Source organism: Thermobia domestica, chromosome 9 (genome assembly GCF_964235325.1).
Source record: "Thermobia domestica chromosome 9, izTheDome1.hap1.1, whole genome shotgun sequence".
NCBI classification, from domain to species: Eukaryota; Metazoa; Arthropoda; class Insecta; order Zygentoma; family Lepismatidae; genus Thermobia; species Thermobia domestica.
Genome location: NC_137462.1, coordinates 235720815 through 235741037, shown reverse-complemented (window position 1 = coordinate 235741037; position 20223 = coordinate 235720815). Strand labels below are relative to the sequence as shown.

The following is a 20223-nucleotide window of genomic DNA, read 5'->3' as shown; positions in this document are numbered from 1 at the left end:
CTCTCAGGGTGTCTACTAAAATTCCAAAATGAAATTTCGTGACTTTTTCGTGACCTTTTCTTTACCAAATCATAAAATTTCCTAATATTTTCAAAAGTGAATTTGGGTGCGAATTATGCCGAATTTTCATCCATGCAATAGAAACGTACTTTGCTTGCGATTTGGTAGCGTCTAAAGCCGACCATGGAGATTTTTGGTGGTGAACTTTGACTTTTTATAGAACAAAATTTTCCAACCTGTACTTACATTTGAACAGTTAAAAAAAAAATCGTGACCCAAAAGCTAAATTTCGTGACTTTCATGACCATTTTCTGATTTCGTGACTTTTTCGTGACACTCGTGACCGACAGACTTTTTCGTGACTCTCTCTATGACTTACGCTTCCCGAGATCTCCCGAAATCGCAACTAAGACCTATATCTCGGGAACAGTAAGAGTGATGCGAAAAAGTCCATTGCTTCTTTGACAAAGCTTTTGATGCTCTATCGAATGGAGGGCTCAGAATTGGAAAATTCGCAAATAACAGACACGCACACACACAGATAATCAGTAAAGAACTTTTTAAGTTCGTTGAAAATGACTATGTTCGTGACTCCACAACTCTTGAACCACCCGTCCCATCTCGATCAAAATTTTCAACATAGATGAGGTTTGGGCCTGGGATGATTTTTATCATTTCACTTGGACGGTGCAACTTAGGGAAGATATATAAAAGTGATCGATATTATTGTCGAATCCATAGTTTTCGTGTCGCTGAGATGAACAGTGACACTTCCGATGCCGTTTAAATCCAAATTCAGCCTTGCAACTTGGGGGAGGGGGGGGGGGAATATATAAAAATGATCGAAAATGACCGAAATTAGTGTCGAATCCAAAGTTTTCGGGGTTGCTGAGATGAACAGCGACATTTATGATGATGTTTAAATCCAAATTCAGGCCAGAATAGTAATATTTAATTTTTATTATATAGATTACTTACTAATTTCTAATTTTTTATTATATTTTCTTTGTTTCTATCGACTAGAGACCGCTTCAGTAATAGTAAAAAGAGACTGACTAACGAAAATATTAATAATTTTTCTTATTTTAACCCCGCGAAGCGGGTAATTAACGCTAGTAAATAAATAAACAATAAAAAAATAATGATATGAAAAGCTAAGAAATCATGTTAATATTACCTGTACTTGTCGCTTGGTTCCTAGTTTTTCAATTTTGTCTAAGCAATCAGCGAAACGGAAGCGAGGAAACAGTCTATGTGCCCAATGACCTAGACGTTTCAAAATTCTATTTAGGTCTTGTTTCTCATATCCTTTCCCATAAAATTTAAAATCTTGGAACACTTCCTCTAAGACAATTATCCCTCGTGGGCCACAAAGCCTGCAAAAATAAATAAATAAAAATTACATAAAAATAAATTAAATAAATAGAAATTACCTTTAACTTCCCCAAACGGTTTATTTCTTCATCAATATTGCACACATCCTCCATTACTTTATTTTATCGTTCAAAATGGCCTTTATTTTCCTGTCTTCAGCTTTTGTTCTTTTTTTTTTTTTTTTTTTTTTTGTTTGTTTGTTTGTTTTTTTTTTCCTCGTCGTTGATTTGTTGCTTTTCCTTATAGATAGGTTCTCAAGGCTACACAAAAAGCTACTGAATCGAACACACGTCTGAGTGCCACTAAAGTTTATTCTTTTAAATTATCTGCTACACGTTGTGCATTGACTGAAAATAATCTTTCTAGATTGAATTTTCACGAAAGAAAATCATGTCCATTTTAACATTATCTTTAAACCATTTTATTTTAAAGCATCAAAATTATTTATCCAAAAGTCATTCAAACACTGACTAGTTCTAGAATATTGACTCCTAGTTGTTTTGCAATTTGAATTCGAATAAAACTCCCTGAATTGGGACTCAAAACTTCCAATTATTTTCAAGTAGTTCAGCTAAAAGAGACTTCACGCGATTTACTCCAACATCAGATCCTGCACGAACATTAAGAATCAAACACAAAGAGCTCTAGTCAATTTATAATTGAAAGATGACATCTCCAGAATTTTAAGTACAAATTTCTGTAGACACTTTCTGCTATTTCGGGGCAAATTCAAATGTCCAAATCCGTTATTAGTTGACATTTCTTAAACGCAGTATGTGTATCAAAACCAATGTCAACGTGTTTAACAGGAACATGATTTTCCTTATTATCCACATCAATTTGCTTACATAAACTTGAGAAAAAAACAACAAAGGTTTTACAAATTTATTTTGCATCACATTTTTATCATGCCCGATAAAGTGTTGTAAAGAAATGGACTGGGAGGAGAAGCCAGTCTGGTTATCAGTAAGAAAAGGTTCCACTTCTGGAAAAAGTGCTTTCAAAGACCTTAGTTTAGGAATACCTCTATTCTCTTGGAACACACATGGTACGATCTGATATCTAGAAGAGATCGGAACTTTTTTATCCTTTCTGACACGCTGAATATACGGATAGAATATACGGCTAGGCAACTACTACTTTTAAACCAACACAGAACAATACTCCACTGGAAAATTTTCTGATAATAAAATGAATTTTTTCAGTTTATTGTCACACGATTATGCTCTTTAGGCTAAGGGAGACAGACAGGGTTTGAAAAAACCCGGGCTTTTTTGAAAAAGCCCAACCCACCTGGGCCCATATGGGTTTTTTCGGGTTTAATTGGCATTTTTCGGGTTTAATTGGGTTTTTTCGAAATATTTCAATGTCTTTGGGGTAAAACTGTTAAAATATGATTTATATTTCAAGACTGTCATTGTTACAACTTGCAACAATTTTCTACTCACTGCTGCTTTGAAAAAATGGCCGCCATTTTGAAATTTTACATTCGATCGCCGAGAAAATCTGTATATCAAATTTTGCATATCTCGTGCTTTCACCGTCAAAATTTCAACTCAAAAGACTGAAAACTGCGCTTCGTAGCGTGGACGCTCGCTGTTTTGAAAAAATGGCCGCCATTTTGATATTTACGTTGGTCTGCCGCCAAAATCTATACAGGAAATTTAGACTGTCTCGTGCTTGTACTCTGAAAATTTTAACTTAGAAGGCCGAAAGTTGTACCTGTTTAACGACCCTTTCAGCAGTGAGGCTATATGAGACGGGGCCTACTGATTAACGTGGAATACGAACCACATGAGCTCCCTCCGGGAAGCAAACCCGGGTCCCACGACGAAGACACGTACACTAATCACATAGCCATGAAGGAGCTCGGCGGTAGATCAAATCATCCAGAAGCCTGACTGACGTTTGTCAAATATGAATACCAAAAGGGGTCTATTAATTTAAAACAAAGATACAATTCATGTTGTATGAAATAAATAAATGTTTTAAAATGTATTATATGAAATTAACATCTTCCAGCGTAAATAAACCTGTCATATTTTCTCCATGAGAGTACGAGACCCCTCAGGTCCCCCCACCCCTCAACTTTCCAACACAATGCAATGAACTGTAGTCTTGTTATGAACAAAAGTATAATAGGTCGCGGTGGCTCAGTGGTAGAGCGTTCACCTCTAGTGCATGGGGTTCCTAGTTCGATCCCAGCTCGCTCCAAGTGAGCTTTGTAGTGAACAGACACCTTGCGCGTGGGTTTTCTCGGGATTCTCACGTTTCCTTATTACGGTTCTGGGTTCGAGCAGCATAGTGCTGCGCGGTGCACACCATCCTCAACCGGCCTCCGCAGAGAACTCTCTCTACTCTTCGCCCTCAAATAATATAGTTTTGCACTATTTTATTTGAGGGTTCAGAAACTTCGTCCCCACGACTATCGTTTAAGGAAGGCGCGACACACCTGACCGTTACGGTCCAGATCCGGACGGAACCACCTGGGCGAAGATCTAAGGCGAGTTACGAAAAATAGATGATAACATCACCTACTCTCATAGATTACTTACAAGCGACACAATGACCATAGTCTTACTTCGTCATGCGATCTAGAAAAAGAGAAAACGAACAAATCTAAACATTACAGTGCCATTTATTCAATAAATAAACATACCTGTGATACACTGATTATTTTGGATATATAGCCCCGCTTACGTAGTAAGTTCGTAAAAACGCGTTAAAATCGTCCACTATGACAGTTTGGTCCGTCGTGGCGCCAGTTACTTTAGTCACATTTTGTTGTTCACTCACCGAATCTGAAGTAATCTTCAGATGGAAATTGTTCTTTCTTCAAATTTAAAGTGTTTATGTAACAGTCGTTCCTGGCCGACTTAACAACAGCATTATGTAGCAGCTACCATTGGATGAAACAAGTTGTTCAGACTTTTTTTGGTTTAGTCTGTAGTTATGTGTCCATTACCTTCAAGAGCAACCTGCGAAGTTTCTTGTTTCACTCGTAATCTCGACCACGCCCCCTTGTCGTTATAAAATATTACTTGGGGCTGATTTACTTTAATAACGACTTACGTAAAAAACACCAGAATATTTAGATTAGCAATACTATTTTTACTAAGCATTTACGCATATTCGAAGGTAACGATGGATTTTCCAAATTACATGATAGCTTCTACTTTTTTAAAATAAAGTCTGGTAACAAGATCACGACATGATCAGCAAAAAATAGCTGAGTCATTAACATCAACACGCACCAACACTTACAACGAAAAACTAACTATTGCCTCTCTCTTCTTTCCTTTTCTTCTTCTTCTTCTATCCTATCATTTAGCACCGCTAGGCGGCAGCATGATCAGTGAGAAACATATACCACACAAAGTGTACGAATTCAGATGAACGTCACATAATGCACTAACGCAGAATTTGCGTTTATACGGAAAATATTTTAAGCAAAATTTTGGTACAGTTACATCCTCTCACTTTCTTCATTCCGTCATTTCATTCATTTCTCATCATCACCGTCACCTTAAGCATAGCAGACATAACCGTAAGACTAAAACTAAAAGATTTCATTTTATTTAATTTTATTTTATTTTTTCAAGAATATAATAGGCGAAAGTTCACTAAGCAGCAGCTGCTTTTCTCTGTTCGTACCCTGCAATTAATTGTACAGACTGAACATACCTAAAAACTTAAGATGTGCTATAAAAATGCTTTACAGGAAAACAATATGCAAATTATTTAAATCTACCTTCAATATTCTTCGCGCGTTTAGCAATATTTATTTACATGGCTGTATTTGCCAAAATTACGTTCGTCAGTTTAATCTGATGAAAAGCGGATATTTCTTCTTGTGTCGTGTGTAATTGTCAGGACCACATTTACATTTTTTTTAAGACCTGGACCAAAGCACAATTCTGTGCCCCTAGCCTCTGAAAAAGATTATAATTCTTGTTAACTTATCTAATGTGTTGCTGGAGAAAAGGTCAGTCATCTTCCCTGTGTTTGTAAATGTGAAACACTCAAAGCCATCTTTTTTTTTTTTTTTTTTTTTTTTTTTTTTTAAATATTCCGGAGAGTACCGAGTTTCCATCAAGTGCAATGGAAAAACCCTGGAGACAGATGACAGGGTTGCCACAAAAAAGTGAAGATCGATTTCCCTGACTTTTCCTGACACAAATTCTTGTTTTCCCTAACATAAATCATTGAATATAAATGGGAAGATATGGGGTAAGTTCTATCATACACTTTTTTAACGGCCTCCTCCATCCCCATACTCATCCAACACACTCCTTTCATTACCATTTACATATTTCTTATTGTTATTTTCACAAAATTTATCATGAAAGTATATAATATATGTATGATATAATACCACATACCTTGACATCGCAAATTTTACTTTTTTTTTTTTTTGCTTGAAAAAAAAAAAAAAAAAGAACAATCAATGTAACGTGAAGAATATATTGCTAACTCACCCTGAGACCTATTACTATCAGTTCTAAAATGAATAAGTTTTACGTTTCACGGTTATGCCGTCTAGGCTTAAGGAGATGGTGACGAGGAGAAATGAATGAAATGGTGGAATGAAGAAAGTGGAAGGAAATGGGTGAACCCCAGAAAACCCCACACGCGGTTTTTATCCACCACAAAGTTCATCTGGCGCGAGATGGGATCGAACCAAGGACCCCATGAACCAGAGGTGAACGCTCTACAACTGAGCAACCGTTGCCCACTATCAGTTCTAATACTGCCAACTCTTGAGATATATTAATCCTCACATTTACATTTTTTAAACAGAATTTTGTTTTGCTTTCAGTTCTTGAATTTGTTCTACGACAGCGTCTTGTTCTTATTTGTAACATAATTTCATTTGTTTCCTCTTTGCTTCCAAGTTCTTAACTTCAGCACTTAGCTTTCCTTTTTCACCTTTGATTTTACTTTGCTCTGCACTTTTGACTCGTTTCTGTTTAAGGTGTTCATCATAGCGTCTTCGAACTGAACTAACTAAGAGAAGCATTCTTCGATCAACAGGAACAGATTCTACACCGATATAGTACGTAAATGAATCATACACCCGCGTCTGTGCTACCTGAGAATCTTCGATTTGGTTTTCTAAAATAAGTGTCTTATTGACTAATCCGCCCTTCACTAAGACATTGCCGTGGGATGAAATTAAACATTTTCATAACATTCCACAAATCAGAATATTCTTGTTTCTTAAACATTATCTTTGCAAAGAAGTTACCTAACCTGATGCTGTCCATCTTCTCTTCGTATTCTCGGAAGTCACGAGAACCCTGAATTTCAGAACAGTAGATATAAATTCACACTTTGCTTTCCAGCTACAGAATCAGATATTCTGTTATGCTTCTGCAGAGTTTGTAAGATGCGCTTCATCCTAGTCTAAGCAAGTTCTGAATTGTTCTTTTGTAGCCTGGAGTCCAAAGCTGACAGAGCACGTACCAGTCGTACCAGTTTGAACTTCAGCGGAATTTTTTCTCCAATCTTCTTGATTGTGCTCAGCAAAAGGTTTCGACACTTAAGCCTGAAAGCTAGTTTATGTGATACTTCCAGTTCTTTCAGAAGTGTTTCTGTCTTAAAATCGATGTCCACGAAGATGACAAGTCATACTTCGATTTCTGCTTTTACATGATCAATTATCCCCCTTTCATACACAAATATACATACACATGTACAGTACCTCACTCCCTCAGAACGAAACAGCAACACTGCATCACTATCATCATGGGAATACTGCACCATTATGATCCTCTTCATGTCAATCTGTACAACTGACAAAGAGGAAACAATGTCAGATTGAGGAAGGTAATGTCCAATGTTACACTGCACATTTGCGTTCCCAGACTTTCCATGACATTTTACGCAAAATGCAAGATTTCCCTGACTTTCCCTGATCTTCCAGAATGTGGGAACCCTGGATGATTAAGGCAAGTGAATGATGATGGAATAATTGGTGGAATGAGAATGTGAGAGGTAATGGAAGTACCCGATGAAACCTACAGACACGATCTTATCCACCACAAACTAACTTGGCCAGGGATCGAACCAATGACCCCACGCAGTAGAGGTAAGCGCTCAACCACTGAACCACATTGTTCCCCGAAAACTTTCTCAGCCTGTATAGAATCGTACTTGGCATGGTGTCTACAAGATCCTTAAATAAGTTATGCAGAGCTTCTAGAAACTCAACGATTCTTGAATTTGTTACCTTGAGTACAGACTTAAATGCTCTACGCAAATTAAGTAACCCAAGCTTCCAATATTAAATATTACACGAGCATTTGATGAGGTCTTAAAGGAGCAGTTCGACTTAAAAACAAATTTGGTGCAATAGAAAGATTAAAAAGAAATAAGAGGCACGTATTTTTTTTAAATGTTAATAGGCCGTCTCGTTCAGCTTCCATATGCCTTTGTTTTTGATGAATCGCAAATGCTTACGTCACTGGTGGGCTGCAAGGAATTCAATGTGAGTCAGCAACCACTTTCTTGTGAGCAGCTGATAATCCTTTAATAGTGCAGTCGATTTTGTGGATTGTTTTGGTTCTTTAGCAGTCTTGCTTTGTGTTGAATTCTTGAGGGACGTTTTCGTTAGTTGTTTTTTCTTCAGGAGTACTATAAAAAAATAGAGCAGTGATTACGTAGTGTTGTGCGAAGTAGAAAACAAGTGTTAGTACAGTGCTTTATGTGTGTGTGAGCGTGAAGTGAGGTAGAAATGCCTAACACGTGTTGTGTTTTCGATGTAATTCTCGTGTGATTAAAACTGAGGGACATAAAATATCTTTTATTAGATTTCCCAATCGTGAGAAATCACCAGATCGATATAAACTATCGCTCAAGAAGATAAATAGGAAAAATTTTGAGCCAAATAAAAACACTCGTGTTTGTTCGAAACATTTTGAAGAGTCCGACTTCGAGCAGTCATGTTTACTAAAAGAAAAAGTAATGCCAGGAGAAACATTTACACGCAAACTGAGAAAGAATGCTGTTCCAAGTATATTATTGATAGGTTTAGAATCTGAGCCCTTAAACAAGCACCGATGTATGTCCAGTTACCAACAACAACAACAACAACAAAAAAAAAAAAAAAAAAATCGTACAAGACGCGATTGCCGGTTATAGTCAAGACGAGTTATTAGAGGGTAATAGCGACGGTGTCACTCAATATTCCGAAAGTACTGTGTTAGAAATAAATGCAAATACAAGTGCTATTCAATGTGAATTAGGGAGTGAAATATACCGCCTTGTAGAAGGAATCAGTGACGATGACAGTGTTCATCAGGACATTGATTCATCGTTTAATTTTTCTGTATCAAGTGGCAATGATGATGAAATGGGTGACGAGGGTTCCGCGGAGAGTGATGCGAATAAAACAAATTTAACCAATAAAGTATTTTTCGTATTCTGGCAAACTTTACAGGTGTTATTTCATTTTTGCCACATAAGCCGCGCTCCTATACATACCTTGAAGCACAAAATTATAGGGTCATCATTAAAAATTTCAACAAAATGTGAAAATGAACATACTTACGTTTGGGAATCGGAACCAAGATTAAAGAAAAGGTACTTACGTGCTGTAGCGATCTCGTCCGCCATCTATTTAAATGGTATTGGTTTCGAAACTTTTAGTTCTTTTTGTAAAACGTTGAACTTATGTTTTGTAGGGAAAACTACTTTTTTATACTATTATAAAAACTTTTGTGCAACCCACCATCAGGTATTATTACTTTTTACATGCAAATAACATTTCTAAATCTTTGCACGGTTTTGATGTCTGGTTGTCAGAGGATGAACAATACGACTCCCCAAGATTCTCGGCAAAATATTTAACATATAGTGTAATGGGTTTGCGAAGGAATAAAATTGTAGATTTTACAGTCATTCAAAAGGGTTTAGTGGAAGGTGATTTAGAAAAAGCAGCTTGTAAACAAGTTTAACTAAAGCTTCTGAAGAATTTAAGTATTACTCTGTTTCTCTCTGATCGCCATAAAGGAATTAGGAAACTTATCAGGTCGGAATTCAGAAAAGTAACTCACGAATTTGACGTACGGCATGTAGCCAAAAGCTTTGCAAAAAGGCTGAGGCGGTGGTAGGCGGTGTACTAAACTACAATTATGGAAACCAAGTTTGGTTAATCATTTATGGTGGTCATCTGCAACATGCAACAGCGACTGCGATGAACTTGCTGAGAAATTTACCTCAGTGTTGTATCATATTACAAATGTACATGAATGGGGTGACAAAAATATATTTAAAAAATGTGAACATGGGTCCATATTAGAAGAAAAAGAATGGTTACATCCTGGATTCCATGACTTTCACGTTTTAAGAAAAATAGTGACTGACCCACAGCTCATACAAGATTTAAAACATACTAATCATTTCTGTCATACAAGTGCTTCAGAATCGTATCACAGTGAACGACTCAAATACACTCCAAAACATTTTTCTTATGACGGTATGGTGACCAGAACTATGCTAGCGGTACTGGATCATAACAATAACGTAAATCGCAAAGAAACAGGCTTCAAATTTCAATTTTCAAAGACTACTAAACAATGGATAAAGAAAACAACGTACGGCGGCGTGAAAATTTCATCAGGCCGTGAATCACTACAAAGCAGCGTAATGGATGTGGCAAGTGGAAAAACTCTATTTCGAAGACACATTCGCAATAGAAGTTCCCAGGAACATCGCTCCGATACCTCGACCATCTACTTGTGGTGAGGAGGTAGAATTGTAAATTTATGGGTAAGTATAAGAGTTTGCCTTTTTTTACTTTTTTTTTTAATATCGAATGCAATGATTTAGAATAGGATAAATATACATATAATATTACATGTTTGTATATTCGATACAAAAACTAATCAAAATAATCGTATTCTTCTCCGTTAACAGATAGTCTAAAACCTACATAAATGTTATTCACTTCAGGGAATGTTTCACGGATTTTCTTTACCACAGAAGCTGGTATGACTTTTCGTACATTTTTCCCCAATGTATTCCATGAATTGACCCAGTACACGAACTGTCTGTAAGCTACAAATCGCCACATAGCATTTGTGTTCGTTGTCAGCTTATCTTTCACAATTTTGTCTTTGGAGTTTATTATCATGAATTGTCTGGCGGTATTTAAAGTATCAATATTTAAAATAACACTAGCAAAGTTTTTGTGTGATGTTATACACTCAACACTTCCTCCGCCATTATTTATTGTCTCGCTCTGAACACAACACGTATTTTCTTCTTCGGTAGCCATATGAGAGCAACATCTGCAACTGCACCAGTCCAAATTTTTGTAACGACCACGAAAAGAATCATTTTCATTCGTTTTTCTTCCTCCGCTGCCACTAGCTCGAGGTTCGAAGTGATAAGGTCTGAAGGTATCAGTCATCGCAATTAGTTCTGAAAAAGGAAACCACACTTTAGAACGTGCCAATGCACTGGACCACTCACGAACGAAACGCTTGGCACTGCCTGTATGGAAGCCTACTCTCGCAGTTGACCACCGATGACGTCATCACAAAATCTTTTTTCCTCTGTTACTCGCTAACGACTGAACGTATCGGGATCAAACAAACACCATTCCTTTTAGAATTTTCAACTCTACAAATGGAAATAATTTATAAAAAATGCATTTCTAAGTAAAACTGCTGCTTTAATATCTGACTTAAAGATATGGAGTTAACATTGGGGCCATCCACTGAAATTTGAATTCCACTAAAATTCAAGCGTGAAAGTGTCTCTCTGAAAGTGATTGAAAGGTCAGGCATTGTAAATTTCCTAAAATCACCGATGTCAATAACGCATGTTCACTTGTTCTTTTACTGTACTTCAGATCCGCAGATGCAAGTCTCTTACAGCAACTGAATTAGTTCACTTCTAAACTATAGTGTATGTTATTCTGTAATGTTGCAGCTGCATTTTCCGTCAATCTCGCTGTCTGTGAACGTAAGTTAAAATTTGCCATATTTAAGACTAGTGCGCATTGATGTCATTGCACTTTGAATACACTATCCTAATTCGGCTTTTATAATGTTACTTTATATATATATATAAAGAATCTCTGTAAACTACTGTATTTCATGCCCGAACTCGTACCCACTTTCATCGTAGAATCCACGTTTGAACATGCAACATTACCAGACACTTTAAGTTCTGTAAAGCTAAGTTACAGGCCTCTTGCTGACGATTGGATTAAATATTTTCCTTCTGACACGTACTCTGTCTGAATTTACTGCATAAATCAACTAACATTTGCTATTACTTTTCCTTCTGTTTCAGGCATAGCCTGTTTTAATGTTTAGTGTAGGAGTATAAGCATTGTTAAATTTCCAAGATAAATAAAATGATGATCTAAAGCACGTAGACAACGAAACATGATCACGCGCTTAATACACGATAATAAAACGTATACACTCATTCTCAGGTTGCTGTTTATTCATTTGGAATTTCTTGTAAAAATGCCTTTATTACTTTTTATTAAATATTGGATTCCCACATTTAGATATTTACAAAATTCTATTTTCCGGTAAGAAATACCATCACGAAAGTACACTAAATTTGCATGCCAGGACGCGAACAGAGAAGAGTTTATACCTGGGAAAAATAAAATCATGTCCACGAACATAATTGACCCAAGGGAAAGAAGTGAACCATTGTAAATTCGTAGTCTTACAATTCCTGAAGGCGTCTTATGATTACTGATAGACGAAAAGTAACTGATTAACATTTATATTTAACAATAAAGAATTAGTTTAATATCCCACAAACGAGACAGTAATTACAGAGTTAATGATATGAGGACGAAATGGATGTGAATAGGGGAGAAACTGAAAAATCCCGAGAAAATCCACCTCCTCAGTGTTTATTTACCATAAAATTTATATCGTGCACCTATAGTTTCAATACAGGAACTTCGGTCCAACAAGTGAACAATCTACCGACTACGCCAGTGAGTTTGTGTTTAAGTTAGTATCAACTTGCACAGTATTTCAAACTTGCAATCTGAAATATGATCAATCGCTTGGATCAGTTTTCTTCATTCAATATAACACGTGATAATGAACCATCACTACGAATGAACCTATTTGTTTCTATGGTTCTAAAATCGCAAAATAAGGTAAAGAACAGAAAGATAGGAACATGACGGAAATCCCATTTACGATTTATTTCCTACAGTAAAGATATGAAAATGTCAATATTAAGACAGGAGTTGCACATCATGAAACTTCGTTGCTTTCACAGTGTACTGGAAATAAATTATTAATATTATTTGCAATCGCAAATTCTGACCATCCCTCCTTTTCTTGCATTTCACTAAATAAAGAAATAAAGAAATCTTGCTTCAGCTTGCAAAATAAAAAATTCCAGTCTTACGTTAGCTACGTATTTCTGAATATGGATGCTAGCAGAGGGCACATAGGAGTGCAATATCCAAACCTCCCGAATACTTTTTTGTGCCCCTTTCTCAAAAATATATTAGTTACAAAATTTTTACACGTCTTGCTTGAAAGAATCTTGCTTTATAAAACATTTTGTATTGACACTGAAATAACATACAAAAATTAGGTTCGAAGAATGACTAAAGAGAGAGAGATTGATGCTTTATTTGAATTCATTTACCATAAATATTGTTCGCAAATTCCTGAACATTTTTATGTCAGAATAATTTAATAATAAGAACACGATACGAAGATTTTTTCCACTCTTTGTGCACCATCCATCCAGTTAATTCAGATGAAAACAAATTAAACTGCTGTGGATTTCTTTAAAATGTGCTATCCCAATATGTTTTAATTCCTTGCCCCTCGATCGCAGTTAATAGCGACATACGTTTCTGGTGACTTACAGAAGAAAAAACGTTTGTGACCTACTAGTTTTTCTTAAAACAAATCATCTGGAGTAATCTTATGGAGAGGTACTGAAGTTGTGTGAACTTATTTTGTTCATTTCTGATGCAAATACATACTTGAAAGTCTATCACTAATTTAGAGTGGCCACCCACCTGGAAAACTGGGAAAACATGGAAGTCAGGGAATTTACAAACACCGAGAAAAGTCAGAGAATTTTGGAGGGAAAAAGAAAGAAAGGAAAAAAAAAAAAACAGAAATTTCTGCTTCGATGAAAATATACAATCTTCTTAGCCATTTAGCCCCTCTATTTTCGTTCAAAATCCTCTCGGTCTCTGGGGGCTTTGCTCCCAGACCTTCGTTTACAGCAATAATGAATTTATCAGTACTTCGGTGCTAGTGGAGAGGGTGGAGGCAATGCTGTTCGCGTGACCTTAAGCTAGCCAATACCGTGGTTGCAAACAGGCCTGTCTTCTGCTGTGCCAAAGCAAGTCGACTATTATGTGATCAAAGGAAAAGCGCTGGTTTGTTCTATCGTGCCTATTACATAATTATATTGAATTATAATTACATTTTAAATTGGTTTGTGTCTGAAATGGCACTGTAAATGCATGCATGTAGTCACAAACAAATACGTATGTGAGTGGTATATTACCATTTCATATCGTAAATTTGCGGGGAATTGGGCGCAGTGGCGGTCTGAGAGAAGTCACATCGGTAAAAGTTTAAATTTTATCGTTACGAGCTAACGGTAGGTAGCTTTATACAGCATCATAAAGCTGTATAAAGGAATTAGCACATTAGGTTAGCTTTCTTTAACTTGTATCGATAAAATTTTAATTTTCATCGATATGATTACCTTCAAGAGCCTCTACTGCTGGGACGAAGGAAAACTGTAGAAGCGAGAAATCCATATTCAGCGTTAATATTATTTTGTGTCAAATTTGAGATTTTCTTATTGCTGGTAAAATCCCTATAGGCGTAACTAGATGAAGGCCTGGGGGCAGGCTCACCCCGACCACTGTTGGCCCTCCCCAGAATACTATTTGAATACCATATGTTCATTGAAAAATACTTTCACAGACAAATATATGACTGATATTACCATTCCATATCGTCAATTTCCGGGGTCTTAGGTGCAACGACAGCTTTTGATGGAAGTCACATGTAAAAGTTTAAATGTTATTGTTACAAACTAAGGGTAGGAAGCTTCACACAGTACCATAAAGCTCTCTAAAGGAATGACCACATTAGGACAAGGTAGCTACAAAGAGAGTGTCCAACTGTCTGGAAATTGTGGTATCCGGATATTGGCTTTCAGGAGCATTGGCTGATCAAATCGAAGGTGATTTTAAAACTTTTTCTCAGAATCTTCTGGTGTAGGAAGCAATGAAGAATTACGATAGAAAAAGTAAGAGATTAGATGACCATTGGATGGAAATGCAAGATTTATGCGCATGCTCAACGCAGACGGCTGATTTTGTGAAATTTCTCCTAATTCTTCCTTATGAAAATGCTAGTATAGAGAGGGGATTTTCAATCAACAAAGAATGTTTGACTGAAAATCAAAGTAAGCAGAGTTAATTTGCACCAAGGAGTGTGCACGATACAATTTCAGCTGTTGGTGATATAGAAAAGTTCAAGATTACAAAGAAAGTTGTCCATGCTGCTCTCAATGATCAAGAAGTTATGTTGAATCCCTGAAGAACCAGAAAGAGGAAGTTATGAAACAGAAGAGAAATGCCATTAAGGGTAAGGTTGTTGAACTCGAGACAAAGAAAATGAAGTTGTTGGCTGAAGTTAAGGAGAAGCTGTCTGCAATTGATAAGGAAATCAGTCATTTGAGGTCTTGAACATTTCATGAATGTTGTATCAATACCAATACTTTGGTTTTAGTGAACAGCTAGTGTGATGTGAGATATTAAAAACAGTTCAGTGAATGTCGTGTTGGATTTTAGAAACAGTTACAGTGTGTTGCCTTTTGTAAATAGTGTTAAATCTTCAGACTGAAAGTTACCAAAGTGGTATGGAACAGTGGTGGACAAATATTGGCAGGTAAATAATTAAAATTAGACCTTAGAAAATGAGAAATTAGAAACTTGAATTAAAATTAGACTAGTTACTAGCTCTTAGTCTTAGTTCTACATTATAGTTCACTTACAGCTTCGTGACAAATTTTGCTTAAAAATATGGAATATGAACATTTTGGATCTTCTCTGGAAATTTTTTGAAAATGTCTGGAAAAACGGGAAAGGTCAGGGAATTTCAAAATCCCAAAAGAGTAGCTACCCTGTAATATACAAGGATGGATCCCCAAAAAAGGTTACAAGCAGCAGCACTACATTATGGAAGGAATACTGTTTCCCGAGAGTAGAGACAGATGATGCTAGTTGTCTGTCACCGGTTGTGTGGGTAGATATTGTGAGTTTGCTGATGCGTCGGAGTGAGTTTAGAAAAATGGTCTCGTTTGGTCGCGACTCACTTATTGTGGGCAAAGAGTGGGACGATCGGACATTCACAGTCAGATCGTGGAAGTGTGTGAAGAAACAATGAGCAAACATGCGGCTAAGTGGTGTAGTGTTTTGCAAGTGAGCAGGTAGGAGATGGTAAACCGCAATAAGGCAGTGAGTGGTTGTCCAAGTTCTTCAACACGGCACAAATACAAGAAATGACTCAAAATGATCAAAGGGCAACTGTTCGTGCAATTGCGTCAGAGCTTGGATTGAGCTATAGTACCGTGCAGCGTGTCGTGTCTGATATGTTGTGTTATTCCAAGTGTGAGCCTGCTGGGTTACACATGCATTACCCAGGAGCAGAAAGACACAAGAATAACATGGGATCTCACATTTCTGGTACCACGCTGACGACCAGAGCTTTCTTCATCGCATCGTTACTGGGGACTAAACCTGGCTTCATCATTTCGTCCAACAAGCAGTATGGAGTAGAAACACGCTGGATCACCAACGAGAAAGAAGTTTACACCATCTGCCGGTAAAGTTACAGCAACCATATTCTGGTACCGTAATTGCCAACCGTTACTGTGCAACGTTAACCAGGTTACGTGAAGCCATGCGACGAAAACGCCTTAGCATGTTAATGAAGGTATTATCCCCCTGCACAACAATGCCAGGCCCCATACTGCTCGCCAAACTCAAGAACTGCTGTAACAGTTTAAGTGGGAAGTATTGAGCCGGTCCCACTCTAGCCCAGATTTAGCTCCCAGTGATTATTTCTTTTTTCCAATATTGAAAAAGCATTTCACTGGAACAAGGTTTACTTCCGACTGCAATGTGAAAACAGTTGCTGAGAATGACTGAATGATCAGCGACGTGTTTTCTACCAAGCCGGGTTAGAAAAATTGGCCCTTCGTTCTGATAAATGATTGAATTTACTTGGTGATTATGTGGAAAAGTGATCGCTGCATGTAGTTTTTTTTTTCGCTTATATTTTCTCTCTATTGTTAATAGTATCTTTTTCTTCAGCTTTGTACTTTTTTCAATATACGAGGACGGATCCGGAAAAAATCTACTTTTGGATCTACAGAAAGACGAACACTTCTATGACCAGATCGTAAATGATTTTGCCAACAAATCCAGACAGAATGAGCATCACTTCAAGCAGCTCCAAAACCAAGTTACATTTTTACGTATTATTATTATTATAATTATTATCATTATTATTATTATTTTAATATCAATGGTGGTAATAATAATACTGTCTAGTAATTAGTAGTAGTTTAACGGTAGTCGACAATATCATAGCTATTTGATGGTATGTAGCGTTTCCTAACTTTCGAGTAAACTGAAAAGAAAGTTGCACACTTACATGCATATACCAAACAAGCTTCCCTTGACACCTGCAGGTATATTTCCGAAATTAAACTACTTACATACTGTTCTGTGGATCGATCCCAAGCTATTCCACCTAATAACTCCATTTGACCGAAAGCTTACCACTGTATTCTCCCAAGCCGCTCCTTTGTTGGTATTAATTCCAATGTTAAATGTTCAAAATTTACAGAAAATAGACTACAAAATACCATACGTTTGCTTGCTCGAAGTAAAATTTAACTGAACTCCATTGTGAATAAAAAAAAAAAAAAAAAAAAAAAGAAATATTATAATGGGTGCGCCAGCGTTCATAGCGTAATTTGATTCGCGTAGTACAATGACTTAATGTACGAATTACGCCATCTCGTGCAACGTTCGTGTACTACTGAGATGTCACTTCAGTTGTTAGTTCGACATGGATCAGTGGAGTGCGGAGCAACAAGCCTTTGTCGATGAAAGTTATTTCAAGAATAATGATGCTGTATTTACTGCCCAGCTTCTATTGACAATGGGTGATATCAATGAAACGGAGAAGTTACTTATTATTCCCAAGTTTGTAGTAGTTACTCGCATTGGTATCAATAAGAAGAGAACTGAGCACTACTCGTCTTGGCTGACCTCGGAGGAGCCCTGCCCCTTTGAAGTAACCACACCTCTATTCTCGAGCCGAGTAGCTACTCCGCGTTTGATATCAATAAAAATCAAAGAATCCTCTGTGATGCTAGTAACTTCTCCAAATTTTTGGAGCAAGCTAAATAGGTGACTCCGTGAGAAATATGGCAGAGTATATGATTGTTTTGCTACGTAGAAAAACTTATAAACTGCATAGAAATGTTGTAAATGGAGATTACGAAAAACATTATAGGTTCATGAAAGAAAATGTAGAGTGTTAGGACATTTTTTTAAGAGAATCAACCTAAATTTAGGGTGGTGCACTACGTAATGACGAAAAGATGCGGGTTTTCTTGTGTTACGTGAGTAATCCGGGATTCCAGGTCGGAATGTCAGGGGATTCTGGTGTGGCTCAAAATACTGTGTCTATGACTACTAAAAGTGTAATGGATGAGATTATTGCGAAATCTGAAAATAGATTGTTTCCGGAAGTGTACGTACTATGCAAAAACCAAAGGCAGAGTGGCAAGAACAATATACATTTCCGGGTGCTATCGGAGCACTTGACTATACACACGTGGCAATAAAGAAACCTAGTACTTTGGACACGAATACGCTAATAGGAAGAGCTCCTTCGTGGCTAAGCGGTTAGCGTACATGCCTTTGGCATGAGACCCGCGTTCGATTCCCGGCGAGAGCTCATGTGGTTCGGATTCCACGTTAATCAGTGGGTCCCGTCTCATAGCCTCGCTACTGAAAAGGACGTTAAAATCAACTCAACTCAACGTTGATTGAAAGGGTATATACATGAGAATGTATTTTCTTATGCCAAGGCGAAAGGGGACACGTACGTGATATGCGCTTGTTGTGTTAATCTTGATATTGCTGGATTCAAATCAACATCCATTAGCTCCAATAGGTTCGTTCTCATGATTTTAGTATTAGTTTCTTGTTTTCCGTTTTTCTTTTTCAAATTAGTTTTTTTCTTTTTTTATTCTCGCTCGAATATTAAAGATTTTCTTTTGGATGTGTCTCATTCATAGATGTATTTGATCATTTCGTTGCATTTCACTGAAATTGCCTTCAAAGCTTCGGCTTTTCTTCGTTTACTTTCTGGTAACTGCGACTTCGAAAGTACCACTGGAAACTCTTTTATAATATCCACAAATGCACTTTGATTGAAACTGTTGTTGCTACTTGCCCCTTCCGTGGCGTTTAGGATACTACGCCATAGGCTAAAAACACCGAAATGGCTGCCTGACAAATCGGAGAAATGAGTAATCACTTCTTTTATTGATACGACTCACTGCTACGCGCAGAGGAAACGCGAGTGAACGTTCATGAATCTGGAGCAATCTAGGCCTGAGTAGTGGCTTGTTTTATTGATACAAAATTGAGGGAGGAGATTACTCCAGGTGTAATTACTCCGATTCTCGAACAGGACTTCTCAGGAGTAGTTACCTATTTTTATTGATATCACCCAATATTTTAATTGGGGCGTCATGGGAAAGTTTCAGATGAACAGACCATTGTAAGGTGAGTACGTTCATTTCGATTACCAGCTTCTGCTTGCAATTGTAAACCAGGAAGAAGCGAAGGAACTGTGCGCACACCGGAAGACATTGACAATGTTCGTGATGTAATATTACATAGTCTAAAAAGATTTCCTCGTCGACACTCCCAATGTTTACAAATGTCCGATCGTCATTCTTTCAGAGAATACTGCACTAAGATCTTTATTTTCACCTTTATAAGCTGCAAATTTTGTTCATGAAATTAAGCCTCGCGATTGCGTTTCACACGAGAGCAGTTCTGCATAACCATATGTGACTCCTTCGTGAAAAATCCAGAAATGCTGCACACAAGATGAGGCGCATTTTCGAGTTATGTGACTGTGAATAAACAGAATTTATTCTGCATGAACTGCACAGCTCTCGTGTCAGTGTAGCGTGGTGTTGCTTCCTTTGGGACTATTGGGCTTTATTTTTTCGAGGATGATACAGGTGTAGCCGTAACTGTCACCAGTGAATGCTATCTGAGGATGCTGCAAGAATTCGGTCTTCTTCAATTCGAATGTTGAATATGTATATGGACCAATTGTACTTTCGACAAGACGGAGCGACCGTGCATACAGCCGGGATTTGCATTTCTTTCTTGCGACCAACCTTTCCGCGGAGAAAAATTTCTTGTTATGGTGACATATCCTGGCCGCCACGGTCACCCGACCTCATATGTGCTGATTTTTTCCTTTGGAGGTACCTCAAGCAAGAAGTATTTCGAACACGCTGCGTCACCATTCCTAAATTGAACGACCACATCAGAAATGCCGTCGGCAATATTCCAGGCAATATGTTACGAAGGGTTATGAACATCTTTCAACGCCGCTTGGATGAATAAATTTGCAGTGGAGACATCATCTGAACATAGTCATATTCACGCGTTAATCAACTGAATCAAACAGTAGTTTAGATATTAACAAATGGCATATTTATAACTACTATTTGACATAAAAGGTAATAAATAAAAAGCTTTAC

General features: G+C 37.2%; 1 protein-coding gene across 3 annotated transcripts in view; it reads right to left on the bottom strand.

Annotated features, from left to right (window-relative positions):
• The window catches only part of LOC145660621 (TIMELESS-interacting protein), a 97872-nt gene that overhangs the window by 20175 nt on the left and 57474 nt on the right, over positions 1-20223 (bottom strand). For all 3 annotated transcript variants that reach the window (XM_081725903.1, XM_081725902.1, XM_081725901.1), the window contains exon 4: positions 1178-1376. In XM_081725903.1, coding sequence (XP_081582029.1) covers positions 1178-1376 — 199 coding nt within the window. The remainder of the gene's footprint in view (positions 1-1177; positions 1377-20223) is intronic.